Genomic DNA, 19,474 nt, shown 5'->3' with positions numbered 1-19,474 from the left:
CGTCATAGGGGCTCAATTACAGGTGACTATGTTTAAACCTACTGATTTCGATGGAGTTAAAGCAGACCTGAAAACATGTTTTTTTTTTTGCAAAAATGGAGATAAAACCCGCCAACATGTCATGAATTCAAGGACCACATATAATCTCAGCAAGTGAGATCATTTGCATGATTATAATATTGAAGTATTTAATTTGAAAATTATTCCAATGCCAGAAAAAAGAGTCGAGATTTTGCTTGGTACCCTTGTAGCTAAAAATTAAAGTAAAAAAACGATCATCCTTATTGCGTCGCGCTTTAAGTAAACATAAATCGTAAAAAATAATTTATTCGGGATTGCAAAAAAATATTTTATGACCAATAAAAGTTTTTCAAAGCATAAGACCATGAAATCGTTTTTTTTCTTCCCTATTTGCTCCCTGTTTTTTACAACTAATATTGCCAGACCCAACTGTGCCACTTGCTTACCTTCGCTTCCACTACTGTCCTCCTCACTGCTACTGCTACTACTACCACCACTCCCATTGCCACTGTCAGCACTTTCATTCTTCGGGATGAACTCTTCAGCATTTACATCCCAGTTGTGCTGCCTCTTGACAGCTACAGGATACAAGCCGTAATGATAATAAGAAATATCCTGCATTCTGCTTTGACAATGTTTGAGGCGAATTTGTATTTCTGGCCGTAGAGGATAACCTGAAGATTAAGTTTAATGAATTAACAGTTCCTTAATAACCAGGATAGGTACTTGCCTAGCCTTGCCATATCCTCTTTAGACAACTTGTACTTGTCCTTCAACATCTTAACAAAGACGTCCTCGGAAAAGATCATACCAATGAACTCCTTCAACGGGGACAATCCTTGATTTACCACACGTTTCGTCCTCCCCCTAACTTCCTCTACCATCTTCCTCTCTTCTCTAGGGAGGCGTTCTATCTCATTACTCTTTTTCGCCTCAATTTTCGTATCATTTTTGGCCTGGACACACGCTGGCGTTTCTCGCTTACGATTTTTTCGCTGTCTACGAGTCAGCCCCCTTGTGAAGGTGGGGCTCGGGGTGGGGCTGGAATTCTCTTTGGTGCTCTCCGACGAGCTTGGTGAACTCTCCGAGGTCGGAGAAGCTTCACTGCGATCGAAATTCGACATACCGCCAGGATCCGGATCTTCTGGAGAAGAAAAAAGAGGATGAGTGTGTGAGTTATGAAGTCGCTTCAATGGGGGAGGACGATTAAGACCCAGTGGAGCACTAATAGTGTTACTTAAGTTCGATAATACCGACTGCAACGTAAATGTGAATTTCTTTTAACTTCATCGCGTGTTTGACGGGAAAGCCCACGTTTGACCGTTTTGAGTTTAGGCAGGAGTCACGTGGATGTTGGACACTTCGAGCCAATATTGCTCTCGAAGATTACAAACGTCCGCGTTGAAATGGTTCTCGTTTGCGTCGCTATGATTTAATATAACCAGGACAATTAATAATTCGTCACCATTTTCGCCAGTTAGGACACGTACTGCAGAATCAGTAAATGAGGAAGGAAGCGTGACGAGCAAATCCTTTCAATATCCGCAATAATAAGAATACTCGAACGCTGCAAATACATAAAATAAAATATTTAAATTAAAAAAAAAACCGTTAGTCATTTGATTTAATAGTACCATTGCTAATTGTGTGAATACGCGTATACTCTCGTGGAATGGGCAGTAGTAAGTACTGATAAAGAGGCGTCTATCATATAGCCTTCTTAGAACGGGGAAAGATAAAGAACATACAGTATGTGAGACCATGGTGTGATGTGCATTTCAGTGAAAACAAAATGTATTTTTAGGAAGTGTTATAAATAAAAACCGCCCCACAAACATCCGCTTTGCTTTCGTTATTTTCTTACATCACTCAACTAGAAAGGTGCCAAAACTGGCTAGATCGAATAACGTCACTATGTTTTGGATCTTGAACACAGATTATTAATATAAGTGTTGACAACTTGAACCTAAACTCATTGGAGAACTTCAAAAACTGCAGAAAATTAATTTAACTTGAGGTGCACAGAGTTCTCAGGTTTGTTAATAGTTTACAGAGAGAAACTTTGAGAAAATTGAACTGAATTTGAAATGCACCGAAGTACCTCAAATTCAGGTTAGTTTAGTTTAGTTTGTAAATCCATTTACGAGAAGAGACCTTGATAGAAGTTTTTAATAGATGATTTACTGTAAGTTTTGCAGCATTAATTGTTTAAAAGAGTATTGTTTGTTTAAAAAACGCGTAAATTGTAAAACGAAGGTTGTAGCGCGTAATGGGACATGAGTAATATTATATATGTCGGAGATTAGTTCTTAAGTTGAGAAATGTAAAATTTGAGTTGGCAATAAGGCTGAGGAGCAGGCTGACAGGTTTATCGTGACGATAAAGCACTGTCCCTATTACCAACGCAATTAAGGACCATGCGTGGAATTTTGGCCTGTGGGAAAACCAGGACGAACAGGTACCATTCCCTTGAGCCGAGAGGACCACGGGGAATGGCAAAAGTGAAGGAGGCAGTGATTAGAAAGAAGGGCAAAGTAGTAGCGAATTCGTCAGCCTTGCCTTACTATCAATTAATATAATAAAACGTAAAAATTACTGATGATGGAGAAAATTCCTAACGTTACCCCGACATATACAATGCGTCCCAGGTCAAAGTGCAAATATTCTAACCGTGGTTCCTACTAATGAAATTAACAAACACGCATTTTTTCTTTTTGTCCATAAGTCTTTCGTTTAAGTCCTAGGGCTCTTTGAATATGGGGCCCCATTTGGATAAAATAATTTGCGTCGGAGAAGCCCTTCGCCAGATTGTCACGATATTTGCTGCGCAAACATTTTTCACAAATTGAAAAATGAAATATACAACTTTGCCATAACACAGATGTAAGGGCCGGACTATGAATATAAGGGCCCATATTTATTTAACCGTTAAATACTTCGATGAAGTGATTACATTACTCCATTGTACCTTTCGTTTAGAAACTTTTTTGTCTCTTGGAGATTTTTCGTAAAATGCCCCGTTTTCTCGTAGTAGCAATTCCAAATTTTACGCCTTTTTCCTGCAGGAATTTGTTGATGTTAAGTAGACCATGGCTCGAATAGCCACATCATTCTCCCTGTAAAAAAATCACTCTGATTGTTATTTTCTAGCATACTTTGGTCAACTAGCAGTAGGTATCACTCGTTAATGCTATTATTGCCACATTTAATTGTAAAATAACATAAAAATGAATTCTTCTTTGTTTTATGATGGCTCTTCCGTTTAGCGATCCCGAGTATGCTGATATTCGCTTGATTTATGGTGAGTGCAGACAAAATGCTCATAGAGCTGGAGTTCTCTACCATCAGTGATTTCCTAGTCGACGACTTCCAAATGCAAGAACGTTTACAAGTGTTCATATCAGGTTGAGGGAATTTGGTAGTCTCGCTCCTCATCGAGGAGAAAATTATAATATTAAGCATCATGGGGCAGATGATGAGCAAGAAATAGTCAATTACTTTGAGGACAATAAAATTAGTAGTTCAAGAAATGCCGAGCATGACTTAATGATCCCAAAAAGTAGTATTCAAAGAGTGTTACCTGAAGAAAAGTATAACTCTTATCATTTAAAAAAAGTCCAGGAACTCGTGGTCACTTTGAACAATTTTTAGTGTGCGATTTCATTGTTCTTTGTTATTTTGTTTCAAGTAATTCAATAAATAACTTTAGGCAGACACGGTCTAATCCGAGGAAGATAAGCATTGCTTTAAAATAACTACCATGAGAAAACGACGCATTCTGTGAAAAATCTCCAAGAGACAAAAAAGTTTCTCAATGAAAGGTATAATCAAGTAGTGTAATCACTTAATCGAAATATTTAACGGTTATATAAATACCGGCCTCTATATTCATAGTCCGGCCCTTATATCTATGTTACGGCAAGGCAGTATATTTAATTTTTTTATTTGTGAATTGCTACGATCGAAAAATATTTGTACACGAAATTTAACAAAAATCCTTTGAAGGCTCTTCCAACACAAATTATTTTTTCCAAATGGGGCCCCACATTCGGAGATCTCTAGAACTTAAACGCTCTACTTTTGGACGAAAAGAAAAAATACGTGTTTGTTAATTTCATTAGTAGAAACTATGGTTAAAATATTTGCACTTTGATCTGGGACACCCTGTATGACAGAAGATGGTGTGCTAATTTTCAAATTCTTGTATAAACAGTAAGTGGCTTAAAGGGGCGTTGTCACTCTAAAAATAGTGTACACGGCTGAGCTAGAGATAAAAATAATTGTTTATAACTGGTGACAAAGAAAATCTAAGTGCATCTGAATTTGAGCGGAGTCCCAGAAGTGCCCCACCTGACAGATACATGGCTATTTTTTTGTTGAAAATTTGCCTAAGTAACAAGGACTTAACTTTAAAAGAATTATGTCTAAAGCTTGAGGGTGCTACGTTGATTTGTATTTGTTTTGGAAGTGATTTTACTAACATTTTGCGAACGTGAAAAGAACTGGTCATCGATACGTGATTCACTACTTTCACTTTGAAGGTCTTAGTCCGTCCAACATCAAAGCGGGGTTACATCTCCCTCTGGAGCAATCTTGTCTTTCGTTAACAACTGTAAAATATTGGGCGACAAAGTTTGAACGCGGCCATACAAGGGTCAAACGAACTTCGCAGTGACCGGTCGACCCAATGACACTCCAGATCTGACTATTCTAGACGTTGTAGCAAAAATACATTAAACTCTCATGGAAGATCGTCGGCTAAAATTACGCAACTTAGCAGATATAATAAACATTTCAAAAAGTACTGTACATCGCATTTTACCGAACAATTAGATATGAGAAAGCTGTGCGTAAGATGAACAAAAACAGCACAGTCAGTATGTTTCATGAGTGTGTGGCAAAGTTTCGCAGCAATAAAGGCGAGTTTTTGCGTCGATTCACAATAATGGATGAAATATTGGTCTACCATTCCGCATCTGAGAGGAAAGAGCGGTCAAAACAATGGCCTGAAAGGGGGAAATGGACTTCAATGGCAAAAACCCTTCCATCCAGTGTAGGAAACGTGATGGCGTCAGTTTTTTGGGATGCACGTCGATATTATTTTTATCGACTATCTTCCTAAAGGAAAACCGACCAATGGAGAGTGTTACACAAATTTAATGCAGCGTTTGAGCTAAGAGATCAGGAAAAAGCGACCGCATTTGTCGAAAAAGAAAGTCTTGTTTCATCACGACAACGTATCAGTTCGTCACCGTGATCGTCAAAATCAATCAACTTGGTTTCGAGGTTTTTCCTCATCCACCTTATCCGCTAGATTTAGCCCTCCCAGATCATTTTCTATGTCCATACTTGGAAAAATAGCTCGGGGGAAAGAGATTTGTTAATGATGGAGAGGTGGAGTCCGAGGTTGATGTCTGTTTTGAAACATTCGAAGCTTATTACCATAAACAGGGATATAGAAGCCATAGGACATCGCTGGGAACGGCGCGTTAATCTCAAAGGAGACTTCGTTAAGATGTAATCCAATATTTTTCTTTAAGTGTTAGGTACTACTTGGGCTATCCTCGTAAGTACTAAGATTACTTACTTACGTCAAGATTAAAATTTCGCAAATGATTAAAAGTGAAGTTCGACGAAAGCAATTTCGTTTCATTGCTCTCAGCTCGATAAATTTCTTTATATCCGTCTTTGGAATTTCCTAAGACTTATTCATTTCCATTATTCTTAATACCCACTCGAATGTCCAGGATTTTAGTTTTTATTTAAACGTCTCTTAAATCCTTTCTGCCAAATAGTAGCGGAAAGTAATCTCAAATTATACAACTGTATTTCTGTTATTGCTTAAGGCTGTCGAAAGAACCAATTAAGCTTCGCTAAATGACGGAATACTACCTTTTTTAATTAAACATCTTGTATATCGCCTCTTAGAACACAAAATATGTCTTTTTCTGATTTCAAAAGGATTCTCTATGGCTCCTATTGGTAATGCACATGTCGGTGCCTCAAATGCCAGCAGAGAAATTTAAACGAGTAAATGGGATTTAAAAAATTTAATTTAAAAATTATGTTATTTAAAAGTTGCTTTAATGTTTGTCGTTTTCCCAAAAAATGGGAAAATGTTTCGTCAAATTAGGAATTTTCCCATTTTTTTGAGAACCTATAACATAAAAGCAAGATCGGAAGGTTAAACTTTCCATTTTAAACGGAACCCCAAATTATGGTAAAATTTTTGAATTCATCACAATTTGTCAATTCATCACATTTCTCGCGTGATCAAGCTGATATTCAAGGGATTTCGGAATAATGATTTTTAAAATACAGAATTTGTGAAGTTTCAACAGTCATGAACCATTTGAAGGATTGTTAAATTTTTTTAAAGAAAAATTTTAGCATCTTTGCCAGCAAGATTATTTTCATGAAAAGCGTAACACTAGCCAGTAATCTGCCTTTATTTAATCATTTCAATGGAAATTATCTTTTTGGTAAAACTCCTATCAAGACACCTATTTATTTAAAAAATTGATTAGTTAGCAAGAAATACGGTATACGGAAAAAATAAAACTTTTATTTGCGTTATTTGGCTTCACTTAACTACCCACATCGTTCACCATTGGCAAAACATTCGAGCACCTTTGAATTAAAAAAAAAAAAAAAAAAAAACGTGTAAACCACTCGGTTTCATGAAAACAACCCGTGAGTTGGCAACACATATATTTTCGTGAACGACGTGAAAGTTGGGCTGATTGGCGAGAGCTCAACGTGCCCCCAAAATCTACCCAATGGGATCGCGCATTACTGGGATTATCGGAATCATTAGATTTTGCGGCGTTGCCGAAACGTACACGATTTCCTGCTTATGGCCAATAACTGATTGAAAACTCACCATCAGCACATGACACTAGGTACTTTCCGTTGGGCGAGAAGTCCATATCCAGGACCCTGCCACCGTGGCCCTTTAACGTGGCCAGCAACCAGGGATGATTAAATCCTAGAGCAAATTGGAGTATTGAAAGAATATTGTGCGTGAGGACTTCTTTCTTTTTTTTTACCTTTGTCGTTAGCTCTGGCAGTTCTTCTATTCTCCCGTTCCGCCAGTTTCTTCTTGGAGACCCCCTTCACCGGGCCGGTCTGTTCTTTCTTACGATGCTTGCCAGAAGCGTCAGCGGGAAAGTTCTTGACCTTGTTCTTATCAGCTGAAAAAAAAAATCATATGCGTCATAAACATATTGATCATGCCAGCAATGAGGGAAGTGCGTGTTGGAGTTGGTCAAATTTGATTTAGTTTCGTTATCTGGCCCGACGCTCGCGTAATGAATGTTCTTAATTACTTCATTTGCATCTTAACGCGTAGCTGTTGTCGCACATCCAGATAATGGTAACAGAACAATTCATGTACGATAAAGGCAAGAAGTGTGGGGGGGTTATTGACGTTTCGTCTAGATTCGAAAATAGCATAATGAACCTTACTATTGACTAGATAAATATTCTATTTCCCTGAATTGTAACGTAGCGTTATTAGAGTACTTTATTGACAATGTGGGAATTTTTCTAGTACTACGAATCAACTTAATTCTCTTATCACTAGCTGGATTTTAAATTAGATTGATAGTACCAGTCCGCCCGCAAGGTCGATTATTGTAGTACTATACGATTTGCGTATTTACCGAACGTGAAATACATAAAAACGTTTATGAGCTTCTGGATACTTCAATGTATTTTAGCGTTTTAACGCAGTTTATCGATTTTTCACTTCTTCGTTGTTGCTACTTCTCGTTCTTCCTTCAGCAGTACATTTTCTTCTGTTGTTGCTTTTTTGTCTGGTTGAGTCGTAAACCCGCAGCAACCAAAGCAAAAGCTCTGCTAACTGGACCCATAAATAATTTACATTGCGTTTAATCCCAAACTAGAAATCAATAAAGGTTTAAATGGCATTGCATCACCAAAAAGAAAAAGCACTATTAAGTTGAGGCATTTCTCGGTGCAATAACAGGTGAATTTCACCTTTCTATTCCATTCAACCAAATTAGCATAGTTCCAGTTGCGGTATCGAACGCCGGCGGTTTACGTAAAACCGTCTGTTTAGTCAATCGGATGTTTATGGGAAAATGATTATATTTGTCGGCTTAAAAGTTTCACTTTGCCGGTCATTGCCTATTGATTCATTGATCAGGTCTTTGACTTGGAAGAAAATGCACATTTCACCGTAAAAAGAGCAAGATGAGTTTTTGATTCAACTTCAATTGCTTGCTCTACAACCATGTATCTTTTGTACACCAAGTATGTGGAGCGTATTATTGTCACTCGGACATTAAGGGCCGAAACGCGCAACGATGGGCAATTTAAGCCTCGCTACTGGATTTCACAAAATTTCAATAAATTCATCTAAATCGAGCACAATTTAAGTCTAAAATGTAGAAACACTGAATGAATCATAAGATCAACGGTTTCGGAGGCCGGCACAAGTGAAACACCACCAGCAACGCTGAACGTTTCGGCACAGTCCTTGGCTGAACCAGCCAGAGCCCACGTCACAAACAGCGCACAAATTTTAATTAAATCACTATGTCTGCACCGTTCCCAATTAAATTAGGTTCCCTAATTAGATTATTACCAGAATGATCAAGTGTTCCTAATATCGTCAATGAACTATTTAGCTTCAGTAATACTGATCGAGCTTTGTGTTTTTTCTAGAGTGCTCGTACGCGGGAGCGCAAAAAACCTTATTGCGCGCCCCGGTCGTGAAAATTATGGCCGCCCGGAAAAAAAATTAACGAACAACTTCGTCTTATCAATTCGATATTTCCGAGTCGACCTGGACGGTTCAACTCAACGAGAACTTCCATGAATTCAATTCATTTAAATTGAATGGTTCACTCTTTTGGAACTCTAACTAACGACCGGAAAATTGCTAAGGAGATGTTGAAATGAACGCGTTAGCTCTTGTATATGGGCAATGCGTTCTGCGTTACATAATCGTGTAATCCGAAGCAATAAGATTTTATGCCTGATCACGGATTGACACTTAAACAACCCGAGAACAATAGATCCGACAACGCCGCTTGGAAAATTGGGTTTTTAGATCTAAAGAGAACGGAATGAATTCCAAAAATGTTCTCGTTAAGTCGGCCGAACTTCTTCAGCGGCATAACAAACGGTACATAACTGACCTCCTGCACTTCAATGGAAATAGACCATTTTTGGTTTTTGTCAGGCAGCAGTAACAGTGATCATCATCGGATCGTTTATACGCAATTTTGAGTTTTACGACTAAATCCCTTAATTGGCAAACAGTGAATCACAAAACATAAATATTTTACCACTGAGTTGGTCGCAACGCGTCATGGTATAGACAGGGCGCTTAGGTCAGATTTCAATTTATGCGCAATTATTGTATGATGAAATTTCACACTAAAATGGTCTCATCTTTAACCTGATTCATTTAGGAATCTTTGCACTTCTCGTTACCAGCAAAGAACTTTTGATGTGTCACCATCATTCTGCATGGATCGTTACACGTTCCGTTCACATCCCATCTTCGTTCCGCACACAAACCTGTGAATACGTGCGTCACACCTCATTGTGCATGGGTAAAAATTCATTCTCACTGTACGTTCCATTTCCATCTCATATTCCGTAATTTATTGTAAATTCACCCGTATGGATATGGACCGGAAACGGAATGTAGAGTGAGAATCAACCCTGATCCATTCTCTTTACATGCCGCCAGTTCTACGAATTGGATGGAAAATGCACGGAACGGATATACAGGGTGTCCCACAAGTGCTTCATTATATTTCAGTGGGTAATAGTACATTGAAAAATAATATGACTCCCTATATAAACCATATTCCAATAATGCTTCATTAAGAAGATGCAGGGTGTTAAACTTTACTTAAAAAATCTAACTTTTATTGATATATTCAAAACCGTTTGAGATATGTAAGTGAAATTTGGCATGTTTTGAGAGTTAATGTAGACGCATTTATTTATGCAAAAGGGCTATTTTTCGTTTCACCAGTGACGTACGTACGGACACCTCTCAGCACATTTTTAAAGAAAAACATGGTGCGCCACTGCTTTTTATCAAAATAAAAATTATTTGTAGAAGTTTAATTTCATTTAGAAGAAAAATGCTCACTTGACTCTTTTTCGTCCGACGTATCATTTGCCAGTAAAAAATTGAATACCGTCTATATGCACGATATTCTCTAAATGGTTTTAATAATATTAAGTTTGTTTTAAATATTATTAATTTGCTATAACATTATAGAAATTGTTCAAATTGGTGGCCATTTTGTTCAATACATAATTGAGCTCGCCTGTTCATTGATACTCTGATACGTTGAAATATTCCAGGTGTGTTTTAAGTTTAACACCCTGCATCTTCTTAATGAAGCATTATTGGAATATGGTTTATATAGGGAGTCATATTATTTTTCAATGTACTATTACCCACTGAAATATAATGAAACACTTGTGGGACACCCTGTATAATTGAATCGTAGTTCATTGTGCACCTTTAACCAATCGTAAATTCTTCTAGAGCGAAATTCTCAATGCAGCCCGAGATTCGACAACAAAAAGACCTTTAAAAAAATTTATCACTGCTGATGATTTTTGATTTATTCCTAACGCAAATGGCTGATCGAAAACATTAAATTTCGTAGAAATACTTGCAATATTTCCGATTAAAACTGAAATGTCGTTGATAAATATAAATATGTATCTTCCCATTGTATGCTGATGCCTTACATCATCGGTGCAAGATGGTTAATAAAGAAAATGAGCGAATTGTCAAGCCGAGTGAGGTGTATGAAACCTCGCTGGAAAAGTTCGACTTCCAGCTATGGCCCTCGGAACCCTCACAACAGTAAAAACAAACAATTTTGTGGTTTTATTGAAAATGACGTAAATGTGCGTTACTAGAGCTCGGTAGTTTTATTTTTCCTAACATATCTGATAGTTAAGTAAAAACGAAATTGTATAGCTGCAGGCGAGATTTTCGCATACAAACTGGACTAGACATAACGATCAGAAACCGTGCCAAGAACACACCGACATTCAAATAAACACACACATTCATACAGCAAATAAAAATGCCCCCACAATTTTGTTGACACGTTTTGCACAATATTTCAATCTGAAGATAGCAACCATTTGGGGATTTGGTGGGAGACGCAATGCCCACGTGGGTCTCTGCGAAGGACAAAGCACGAAATGAAAATAAAGCATCACAGCGGGAGAGTAAAAAAACGAAATGGAAAATTATTCTTTACACCTGCGAGATGTAAACACCACAGATACACCAAGACACAACCAACACACCAAGAGATGAAACTCCGGAAGTGATGCCCGCCAGCAGCATCACCATCGTCATTCAATCCACCTTTCCATTTCGATGGAATAATTGCAACGTACCAAACACCTTTCGCGTCTTCATTTAATTATATTACTTTCAACAGCCATCTTTCGGCTAAATAAGTTTTAGATACAGCAACTTGCAACGGAAGAGAAGCTGAAAGAAAAGAGACAGAGAAAGTGAGAGACGAAAAAAATTATCCAGAAAAAGAAAAATTTAAGATTAAAAAAAAAAAGAAGAGGAAGAAGAGACGTAATTTATCGTTAGTCGCCAAACACCCAGTTTTTCAGGCATTAATTGTCATTTCGGGGCCAACCTGCGCCATCGGTAGGAATTAATTATTTATTCACTCATTAGCACTGAAAAGTAAATGATCAGTGATTTTGTTATCCTTGCGACCTCGATAAATAACCAACAAAGTAAAATTTCGTTGGTTAACACCATTATTATAACAACAATAAATATTTCGCTTTCCGTCGCATCTCATATTCGGAGAGTTGAAACCATCATTCCGGGACTTACTCCAGATTTCGAGACCAAGTTCTTGGGCGTCCCTCACCAAGATTTTAACAGGAATATGAATTCAATGTCAGTCGTGAGCTTCTAAAGCAGACCAAAAACATTGCATTGTTCTATGTGTGGATTCCCGACTTAACACAAGCAAAATAATCAGACGATAACCTAGACATTGTGACCCAAAAAGGCTAAAGAACTACTAATTACCGCTTCTATTGCTCATTGTAAGACGATAAATGCTTCAGTGAGCTTCATAAGGTCGATCAGATCGCTCATGTGTAAACCATCTTCTGTTATTTAAAGTGTTCTACGTCATATATCCAAAACTGGGCCATTACATGAAGAGTTTCACACAAGGCGTTCATGTCTGTGAAGTTAATGGACGGTCGTCTTCAAATACTAACTTCCATGGAACCATACTGAATCGTTTAAAGCTGCAATCGAGGCTGCAATAAATAACGGTCAGGTTGAGGTAACTCAACCATGGTTATTTACCGGAATGTCTCAGGTACCGTAAAGGTCTAGCTGATCGAGCGGGTTTTTCAGGCGCCTCTTCAGATTAAAAATGAAGAAAGAGGGTTTACGTGTCACCAGCGTATCCGTAGGGTCAAATGAGAATTTTATCATTTTCAGATTTGGATGAAACTGGGGAACTCAGAAGATCTTGGTTAAATCGGGATCTATTTTTTCATTAGACATTCGAGAATTGGCCAACGGCATCGAAAGTCTCGGGCTGAGATTGATATACTCCGTTCTGAGGAGGTAGGCGGAACTCCCGCAACCTCGAGAGGTAACCGCAATATCGAACTTGGACATCACGTTTCTTTCTGAGAGATTTCCTGTTTTTTCAATACATTTTGAGTATATAAGTTTCTGAGTATAATTTCCGACATTTTACCTCGTTTTCCGTATTTTCGCCATTTTTTTATCTACAGGAATATTAATGCAAATTTATTAATAATCTCTTATATTTTACTAAATTTCAAAATATTCATCATCTGCATTTACTTTAATTTAAAGCCAAAAAGGTAAATAAGAAATTTAACCTAATTTTTCAGGTTAACGAATACACATATATTCCGAAACAGGTTGATTACATATGATCGAAAGGAGTATGAACTTCTTGTATATCTTCCTCCATGAGAAGAAATATATCAATGAGCGAATTTAATACATAAACAAACAAATTTTGCAGTAATATCTGATATTTATTTATTTATTTTATTGATAGTATTTTGTACTTAATATTTTTAGTGAGCGTGAGGCACTCGGTATTTTTTAATACTCAAAAAGGCACTTTGCTCAGCAGCGAATGGCCCAACTTTTCCACAATTTAACTGAACTGGATCTCTTAGAAATCCCGAGATTCCAATGAGGAACCTCGATTTTGGACCACCCTCTAATATAATCATTAACCTTTAACCATTCAATTAACCAATTAACAATTCAATTAACTCATTCAATAAACCTGTGTTCACATTTTCTAACATTCATACATATTTTTTTACCATTTTCTTGCATTTTCGTATCTTTTTCATATTTAGAAGATTTTTGTTTTACTTTCTATTCCTCGCTCAGAGGCTTCAAAGGTTTCTCTTATCATCTCTTTATTGTCAATTGAAGCTTTGCGTTTCCTCACTTTTTACTCACATCATTTTTGGAAAGAATGACAAATTTACAACTTCCAACACTTTTTCAATCAATTCCTGTATCACTCGACAGTGTACAAATGCAAATTTTTTTTAAAGATATTCAACGACTCACGTTCATCTTCTTGAAGGCCTAGAGGGTATTCAACTCCCACGAAAACCTGGACAGCATTCATGCGTCACACTTATAAGGGTATGGACAACAACCGTGTCAAGGGCCTCAGCCAAGGCTTAAAGAAATCTGAGAGCAGATATATCGAGAACAATAACTGTTGAAGGATTAAATTTTAATTGGAAGGCATTGTTGAACAAAGTGGATCTCCCTAAATCAACATCCAAATCGATGGGTTCGCATGACTCGATGGGTTTTATACCCACTTCAATAAGTGCGCAAAAGTTTGCAAACGCAACAGATTAAATGATGAAAGGCGCAGGCTTGATTCTGATAAGTACAAACTCAAGAGATCTTAAGCTAAGAACGAAGCTGGAGCTGAAGGTCATGACCTTAATTATGTAGCCAGACAACAATGGCTTTAAACGTACATATGTAGGATATATTTGCACAAATAATAAGTTTCTAACAATACTTACAAATCACGAGAGCTTATAAATAATAATTGCACCTATAAAATAAAATAACGAGTGCTATAAGCATTACTTTATGGTATTTCGTCGGATATTGTGTGGCCAGAAATCCATAAAGGTTTAGAAATACTCGTTACGTTGAATGGAAAAATTTCATTAAGTCATAACCTCGTGGCGACCCTCATCATAGCAACCTTAACCCTGATAAAGGAGAAGTTAACCGCAGCTACGATATTGCTAATCGTTTCGGTGATCGCAGTTTCTAAGAAAATTAAGCGAATTCTACTGAAATTCAGTGAATCAAGAATTAACATATAGAAGACTGAAATAGCATATTATTGACTTTCCTAGAAGACCATTTAGCCGCGCTATTATTGGTATTACTTACTTAATGAGGAATTCACACTCTTCTGGGAGGTTGACCGCCATGGTTCATCGAACGTAATGAAAGTCTTAAAATAGAAAGTTTGTTTTGAGAAATCTTCGAAAAACTGGTAATGGAAACTGAAAAAAAACTGAAAACGAGTGACGTTTAGGCATGGTTCAGAAACAATTTTATAATCTGTTTAGATGAGTTTTTTCTAGATATTGTAACCAGCTTCAGCATGACCACTACCACTGACATAACAAGATAAGCGAGTGTACCAAAACGATTAGAACCAGGATTATACTAATTACAACAACGAAATTTCCCACGTTACAATGTTAGTTAGTGCGGTTTCAATGTTCTTGCTTGTCTCAAGGCAATATTCCCGATAAGACATAGATGAACCACATCATGGTCGTGTATAATGATATATGTAAGCACGAGGCGACAGACACATTTAGTAACATCACTAGGCTTGAAATATCTGGAAGTATCTGGAATTACCTGGCTACAAAGGGGAAGGAAAGCTTTATCAACGATTAAATCTATTCCCTTATTTGTTACAAGATCAACGCCACTAGAAAATGTTTTTGACCTTTAGGGTTAAAGGATGCTCCCGACTTTTGAGTTTAAATAAATTTCAGAGTTCTGAACATTTTCAAAGGGGTGAAGCTGCCTACTTTTCCCCAGTTTTCAAAATTTAAATGTCGATATCTCTGGAACATGTGGAACATTTGCCCCAAAAAATAGCACAAATTAATTAATTCGATGCGGTCTACACGGCGGCACAAATGTATTTAAAAAAATCTTCTTTCGTTGCTGAGATACAGGAATACTTAACTAGTACCGATTTTTTGCGATGTTGAAGATGACTTTAAGAGCTTTGCAAGGATCCAGGAATTCAAATAAAGACTGTTGATATCCTTTTATTTATTTAAACTTTGAGGCTGGATTACTTAGATGATATAAATTTCCATGAGCATTTTTTTGATATTACACAACCCCCTGAAGAGTTATTTTATCGGTCATTTTAGGCTTAATGCATCGAGTCATTATGGGCCAAAAATTTTATCTCCTTCCTGAAAAATTGAATTTTTGAATGTAAAATGCTTAAACACTTAATTAGCAGAGTGCTTGTAATTACTGACTTAGTGACGACTTTCGGTCGATTTAAACCCGGATTAGAAATCAGTACACGTCGTTCACGTCCTAAAATTCAGCACATGTCACGATTACGTTGAGGGGAGCCTTGAATTAATACTTGCATATTTGAACTAAGACGATAAAAATATCTTCGCATGTTATTGATATCGAGCATCATCAAGCAGTTGATAAAATTGTTTCATTTTTGTTTCTTTTTTACAAATTCTACTATATATATACAGGTTGTCTACTAAATGATGGCATCAATTTCAAGGTATGATTCCTTGTAAAATTTTATGAAAAAAAGTCATAATAAACGTATGTCGTATTTTGCTTCTATTTCGTGATACAGGGGATTAAAGTTTTTTTTCGAATTTTCATAAATATTTTCAGAAGGAGGAGCAACATCTCGATGGAATTCAGTATTCAGGGGTTTTTGGAGAGAGAAATTCCAATATGATATCGGTTTTACCGCAATATGTAGGGGGCGTCACCTGCAGTAATGTTCTTGTGTTAAATGTGCCCTAACGCTTTGAGCATTTTGACTTCTAATAGATTACATCTTGTTCCCCCGTCGATTCTAAACAAAAAAGGTATACTTGGTCGAAAACTCTCAGAGCAATGGTTTTCGAGATATCAACGATTAAAAATTTCTTTGAACATCATTTCATGAAAAAATGAATTTATTAATGAACATGTAATAACGGCCCCCCACATACTGCGGTGAAACCGATATCATATTTAAATTTCCCATCTCGGAAAAGCTTTGAATTCTGAATTTCATCGAGATATTGCCCTTAAATCCTAAGATATTTATGAAAAACTAAAAAAAAACTTTGACACCCTGTATCACGAAAATGAAGTAAGATAGAACATACGTTCATTAAGACTTTTTCTCATAAAATGTGACAAGGAGTCCCCCTTTGAAATTAATGCTATCATTTAGTAGACAGCCTGTATACATATAAATTCCAGATTTTGCGCCCTCTTAACAAAAGTTTCAAATTGCTTGGTACTTGACGTCAGTACCAAGACTCATCATCAGGGTAAAATTGAGCTTGAACTGCCACATATATACGCTATATATATAGCTTATATATACATAATTAACGTACTACTGGGATATAGGTAGATACCATGACTTACTTAACTGCTTGGGTTATTGAAAGGCCGATGAGATGCATCCACTATCGGTACGTGTTAAAGCAAGAAGGATGAACTACTCGTAAATCAGTGTCAAGTCTAAGGACTTTCTAAAACAATGTATTATGTTGCAGTAGGAAATGTAATCATGTTTACGTATCATAACACGTTCCTCATGAGTTACACATACTATTTTGCCTTGAGTTTATGAGTAGGAAAATTATATTTTCGGTCAAAAAGTGAATGATCAATTCTCTTTCTACCGGATACACAATGGGATCGATACACAAGAAAAAATTCTTGGTGAACGGTGGTTGGAAACAAATTTTTTTTTTACAGCACAATAAATAGGTAGATAGATATCGACCATTTAGCAGTGAAGGGAGCACTGAGACATTAAAAAGCTACAACTTCAACACACAATCAAAAGCCTTCTGCAGATCATATAAGGCAACATCAAGGCAATGTCCGCTTTCGAATCCCTCAACAATCTTCTTGCATACAGGACCCTTACGAAATCCAAATTCCTTATTTGAGAATAAATTATGTGCTTAGATTGATTCGCGTGTCATTATGATTAACGGACAACTTATTTCTCATATTATGAATGATAGCGCAAATTTCTACTTTTAAAACCGAATTCCTGAATCGTTAAACGAACCTTATGCTATGGAAATGTTTCAACACGAATGTTAAGGATATGGATTGGAGGAGGTTTATTTTCAATTTTATCAGCAATTGCGACGAAAAAGTCATTCAGGCTGATACGGCTCGGTGAGCTACAGTACAATTTATAATATCCTAATAAACATCAGGGTTCCTTCCATCCTTATCTGAAAAGAAACTTCGATATTCGCTCAATTATCAATTTTTACACTTTAGTTATTTGAATCTGTGCGACAGATATACAGGGTGTGCCTCGCTCAATTGGCCGAATTTAATCCATATATTAGTTCTGTAAAAAATTCATTGCTTGCGTTAGCTAAAGCTGCGTTATACAAGTAAATGCTTCACTAATGAGAAAATGAAAATTTTGATACATATGATTAACGTAAGCCGGGTGGCTAACAAGCTGGGGATGGTGCAGGTAAATAAATAAATAACTTTTATTTGGGTTGAACAATCGCCAATTTTGTCCATGCTTGGATTACTCACTCCGCTAATGCTTATGTGATAAATATTGTTTAAGAGCGATTTTTAATTATTAATTCCCGAGTTTCGCCACCTAACTTAATATAAAAATTCAATAAATTCAACCTAGAATTTAAGAATCATTTTGACCCACGAAATCTAGGTTGAGGACTGTAATTTATTATCAAGCATTCAGTTCAATAAATACTGTTTATACTTACTTTTTGGATGGCCACCTACTGTGACTACCAAATACAGCTGAAGATAGTAATGATAATGTCTTAAAGCTGTAATAATTTTTTCTCTCACAGTAAAGTTTTTCATCTATATTTTTCCTTTTCACGCTATATACGATGGACAGTAGTTCGCCATATTGAATAAGTGTGATCCTCGGGGACTAATATTTGCAGCTCTTGGATAACCATTTACTGTAAATAGGCATTTACGAATAATTTGTTTTAGATCTCTAGAAAATTTTTCATGAATGCGGAAACTCCAAGCTGACAAGAGCTATCAGAAGAACTGTGGCGATAATACTCGTAAAGCCCTAGAAGGTTTCAAAGATGGAATACGTGAACAAAATGGTTCAGTTTATTTTAGTGTTATAAGATATACATTGCAGTTTACTGACAGTGCCAAATTTAATAGCAAAATTACCCATGGCTCAGGCCTCATTATGTCCTCTGAAGAGAATGTCACAAAGAAATGGATGGAGCTAAGGGTTTCCCTCTCTCCATAAAGATCTTCAAGGGTGTATAATTCCTGAACCATAAACCTCTCAGAAATGTTTCGTTTCCTAACAGGAACGACGTGCAAAAACGATTTCATGAATTGGAACTTTTTATGAAAATTGAAAACTACTTGAAAAAGATATCCTGAAGTGCAAGAAGGCATAGGCAACACTTTTGTGTCCTGAGAACGGGAGATTTCTGGCAATAAAGAGATGGAAAAACCTCTGCTAGAGGGAACATCATTGAAACCTTCCTTTAGTATAGTCTGAACCCTATGAGTTTCTCGGAAAAGGTAGATATCTGGACACTTCTGAGATAATGTCATACTACTATTGTGTTTTAAAAAATAACGTGAATTTTTCGTTTAAACTTCGCAGATACTATAAAATCAGGAAATTATTTTTTTTGCAGGCTGGTACCACTGCCTGCGACATTTATGCAAAGTTTATGTTAATAGATGCAATTATTTCAGAGCTGGAGACGACTTCACTTCAAATCATTCCAACTTCCCTTTAGTATAACTGTATCAGTATGGTCACCTCTTTAGCTGCAGATGAAATTACCCTTACAAAAAGGTACCTCCTGAATTATACATGTTTCTCAATGTTTTTTTAAAATTGTTTCCATTTGTTTTTTATTGATTTAATTTATAATTTTTAAAAATTTTAAATTTAATTTATTTATTCATTTATTTTTTATTTTTTATTGTTGGTGAGCAGTTTCTGAAATCACATAGCACGTGAAATTGTGCTATTTATGCTGAATTTTTTTCAGCTCGAATTACACAAATTTGACAGATGTTTTGATAGGTGGTGAAATGTCAAAATCA

The 19,474-nt window shown here is 36.5% G+C and overlaps 1 protein-coding gene and 1 long non-coding RNA gene across 5 annotated transcripts in view; one reads left to right on the top strand and one right to left on the bottom strand.

Annotated features, from left to right (window-relative positions):
• Positions 1-19,474, bottom strand: part of LOC136347215 (uncharacterized) — a 37,700-nt gene that overhangs the window by 3,461 nt on the left and 14,765 nt on the right. For 2 of the 4 annotated variants that reach the window (XM_066296980.1, XM_066296978.1), the window contains exons 2-5: positions 7,071-7,214; positions 6,905-7,009; positions 752-1,165; positions 468-695 (exon numbers count right to left, since the gene is read on the bottom strand). In XM_066296980.1, the coding sequence (XP_066153077.1) occupies positions 468-695; positions 752-1,165; positions 6,905-6,950 (688 nt within the window). In that variant the 5' untranslated portion in view covers positions 6,951-7,009; positions 7,071-7,214. The remainder of the gene's footprint in view (positions 1-467; positions 696-751; positions 1,166-6,904; positions 7,010-7,070; positions 7,215-19,474) is intronic. The other 2 variants (XM_066296981.1, XM_066296979.1) reach the window with 2 other exon arrangements.
• LOC136347225 (uncharacterized) lies at positions 1,966-12,765 on the top strand. The gene is made up of 2 exons (XR_010733461.1): positions 1,966-2,133; positions 12,530-12,765. It is a non-coding gene; the product is annotated as an uncharacterized lncRNA (long non-coding RNA).

The sequence above is a fragment of the Euwallacea fornicatus genome, chromosome 27, assembly GCF_040115645.1.
Source record: "Euwallacea fornicatus isolate EFF26 chromosome 27, ASM4011564v1, whole genome shotgun sequence".
NCBI lineage: Eukaryota > Metazoa > Arthropoda > Insecta > Coleoptera > Curculionidae > Euwallacea > Euwallacea fornicatus.
Note: the sequence above shows the minus strand (reverse complement) of the source record. Positions and strands in the feature narration are given on the sequence as shown.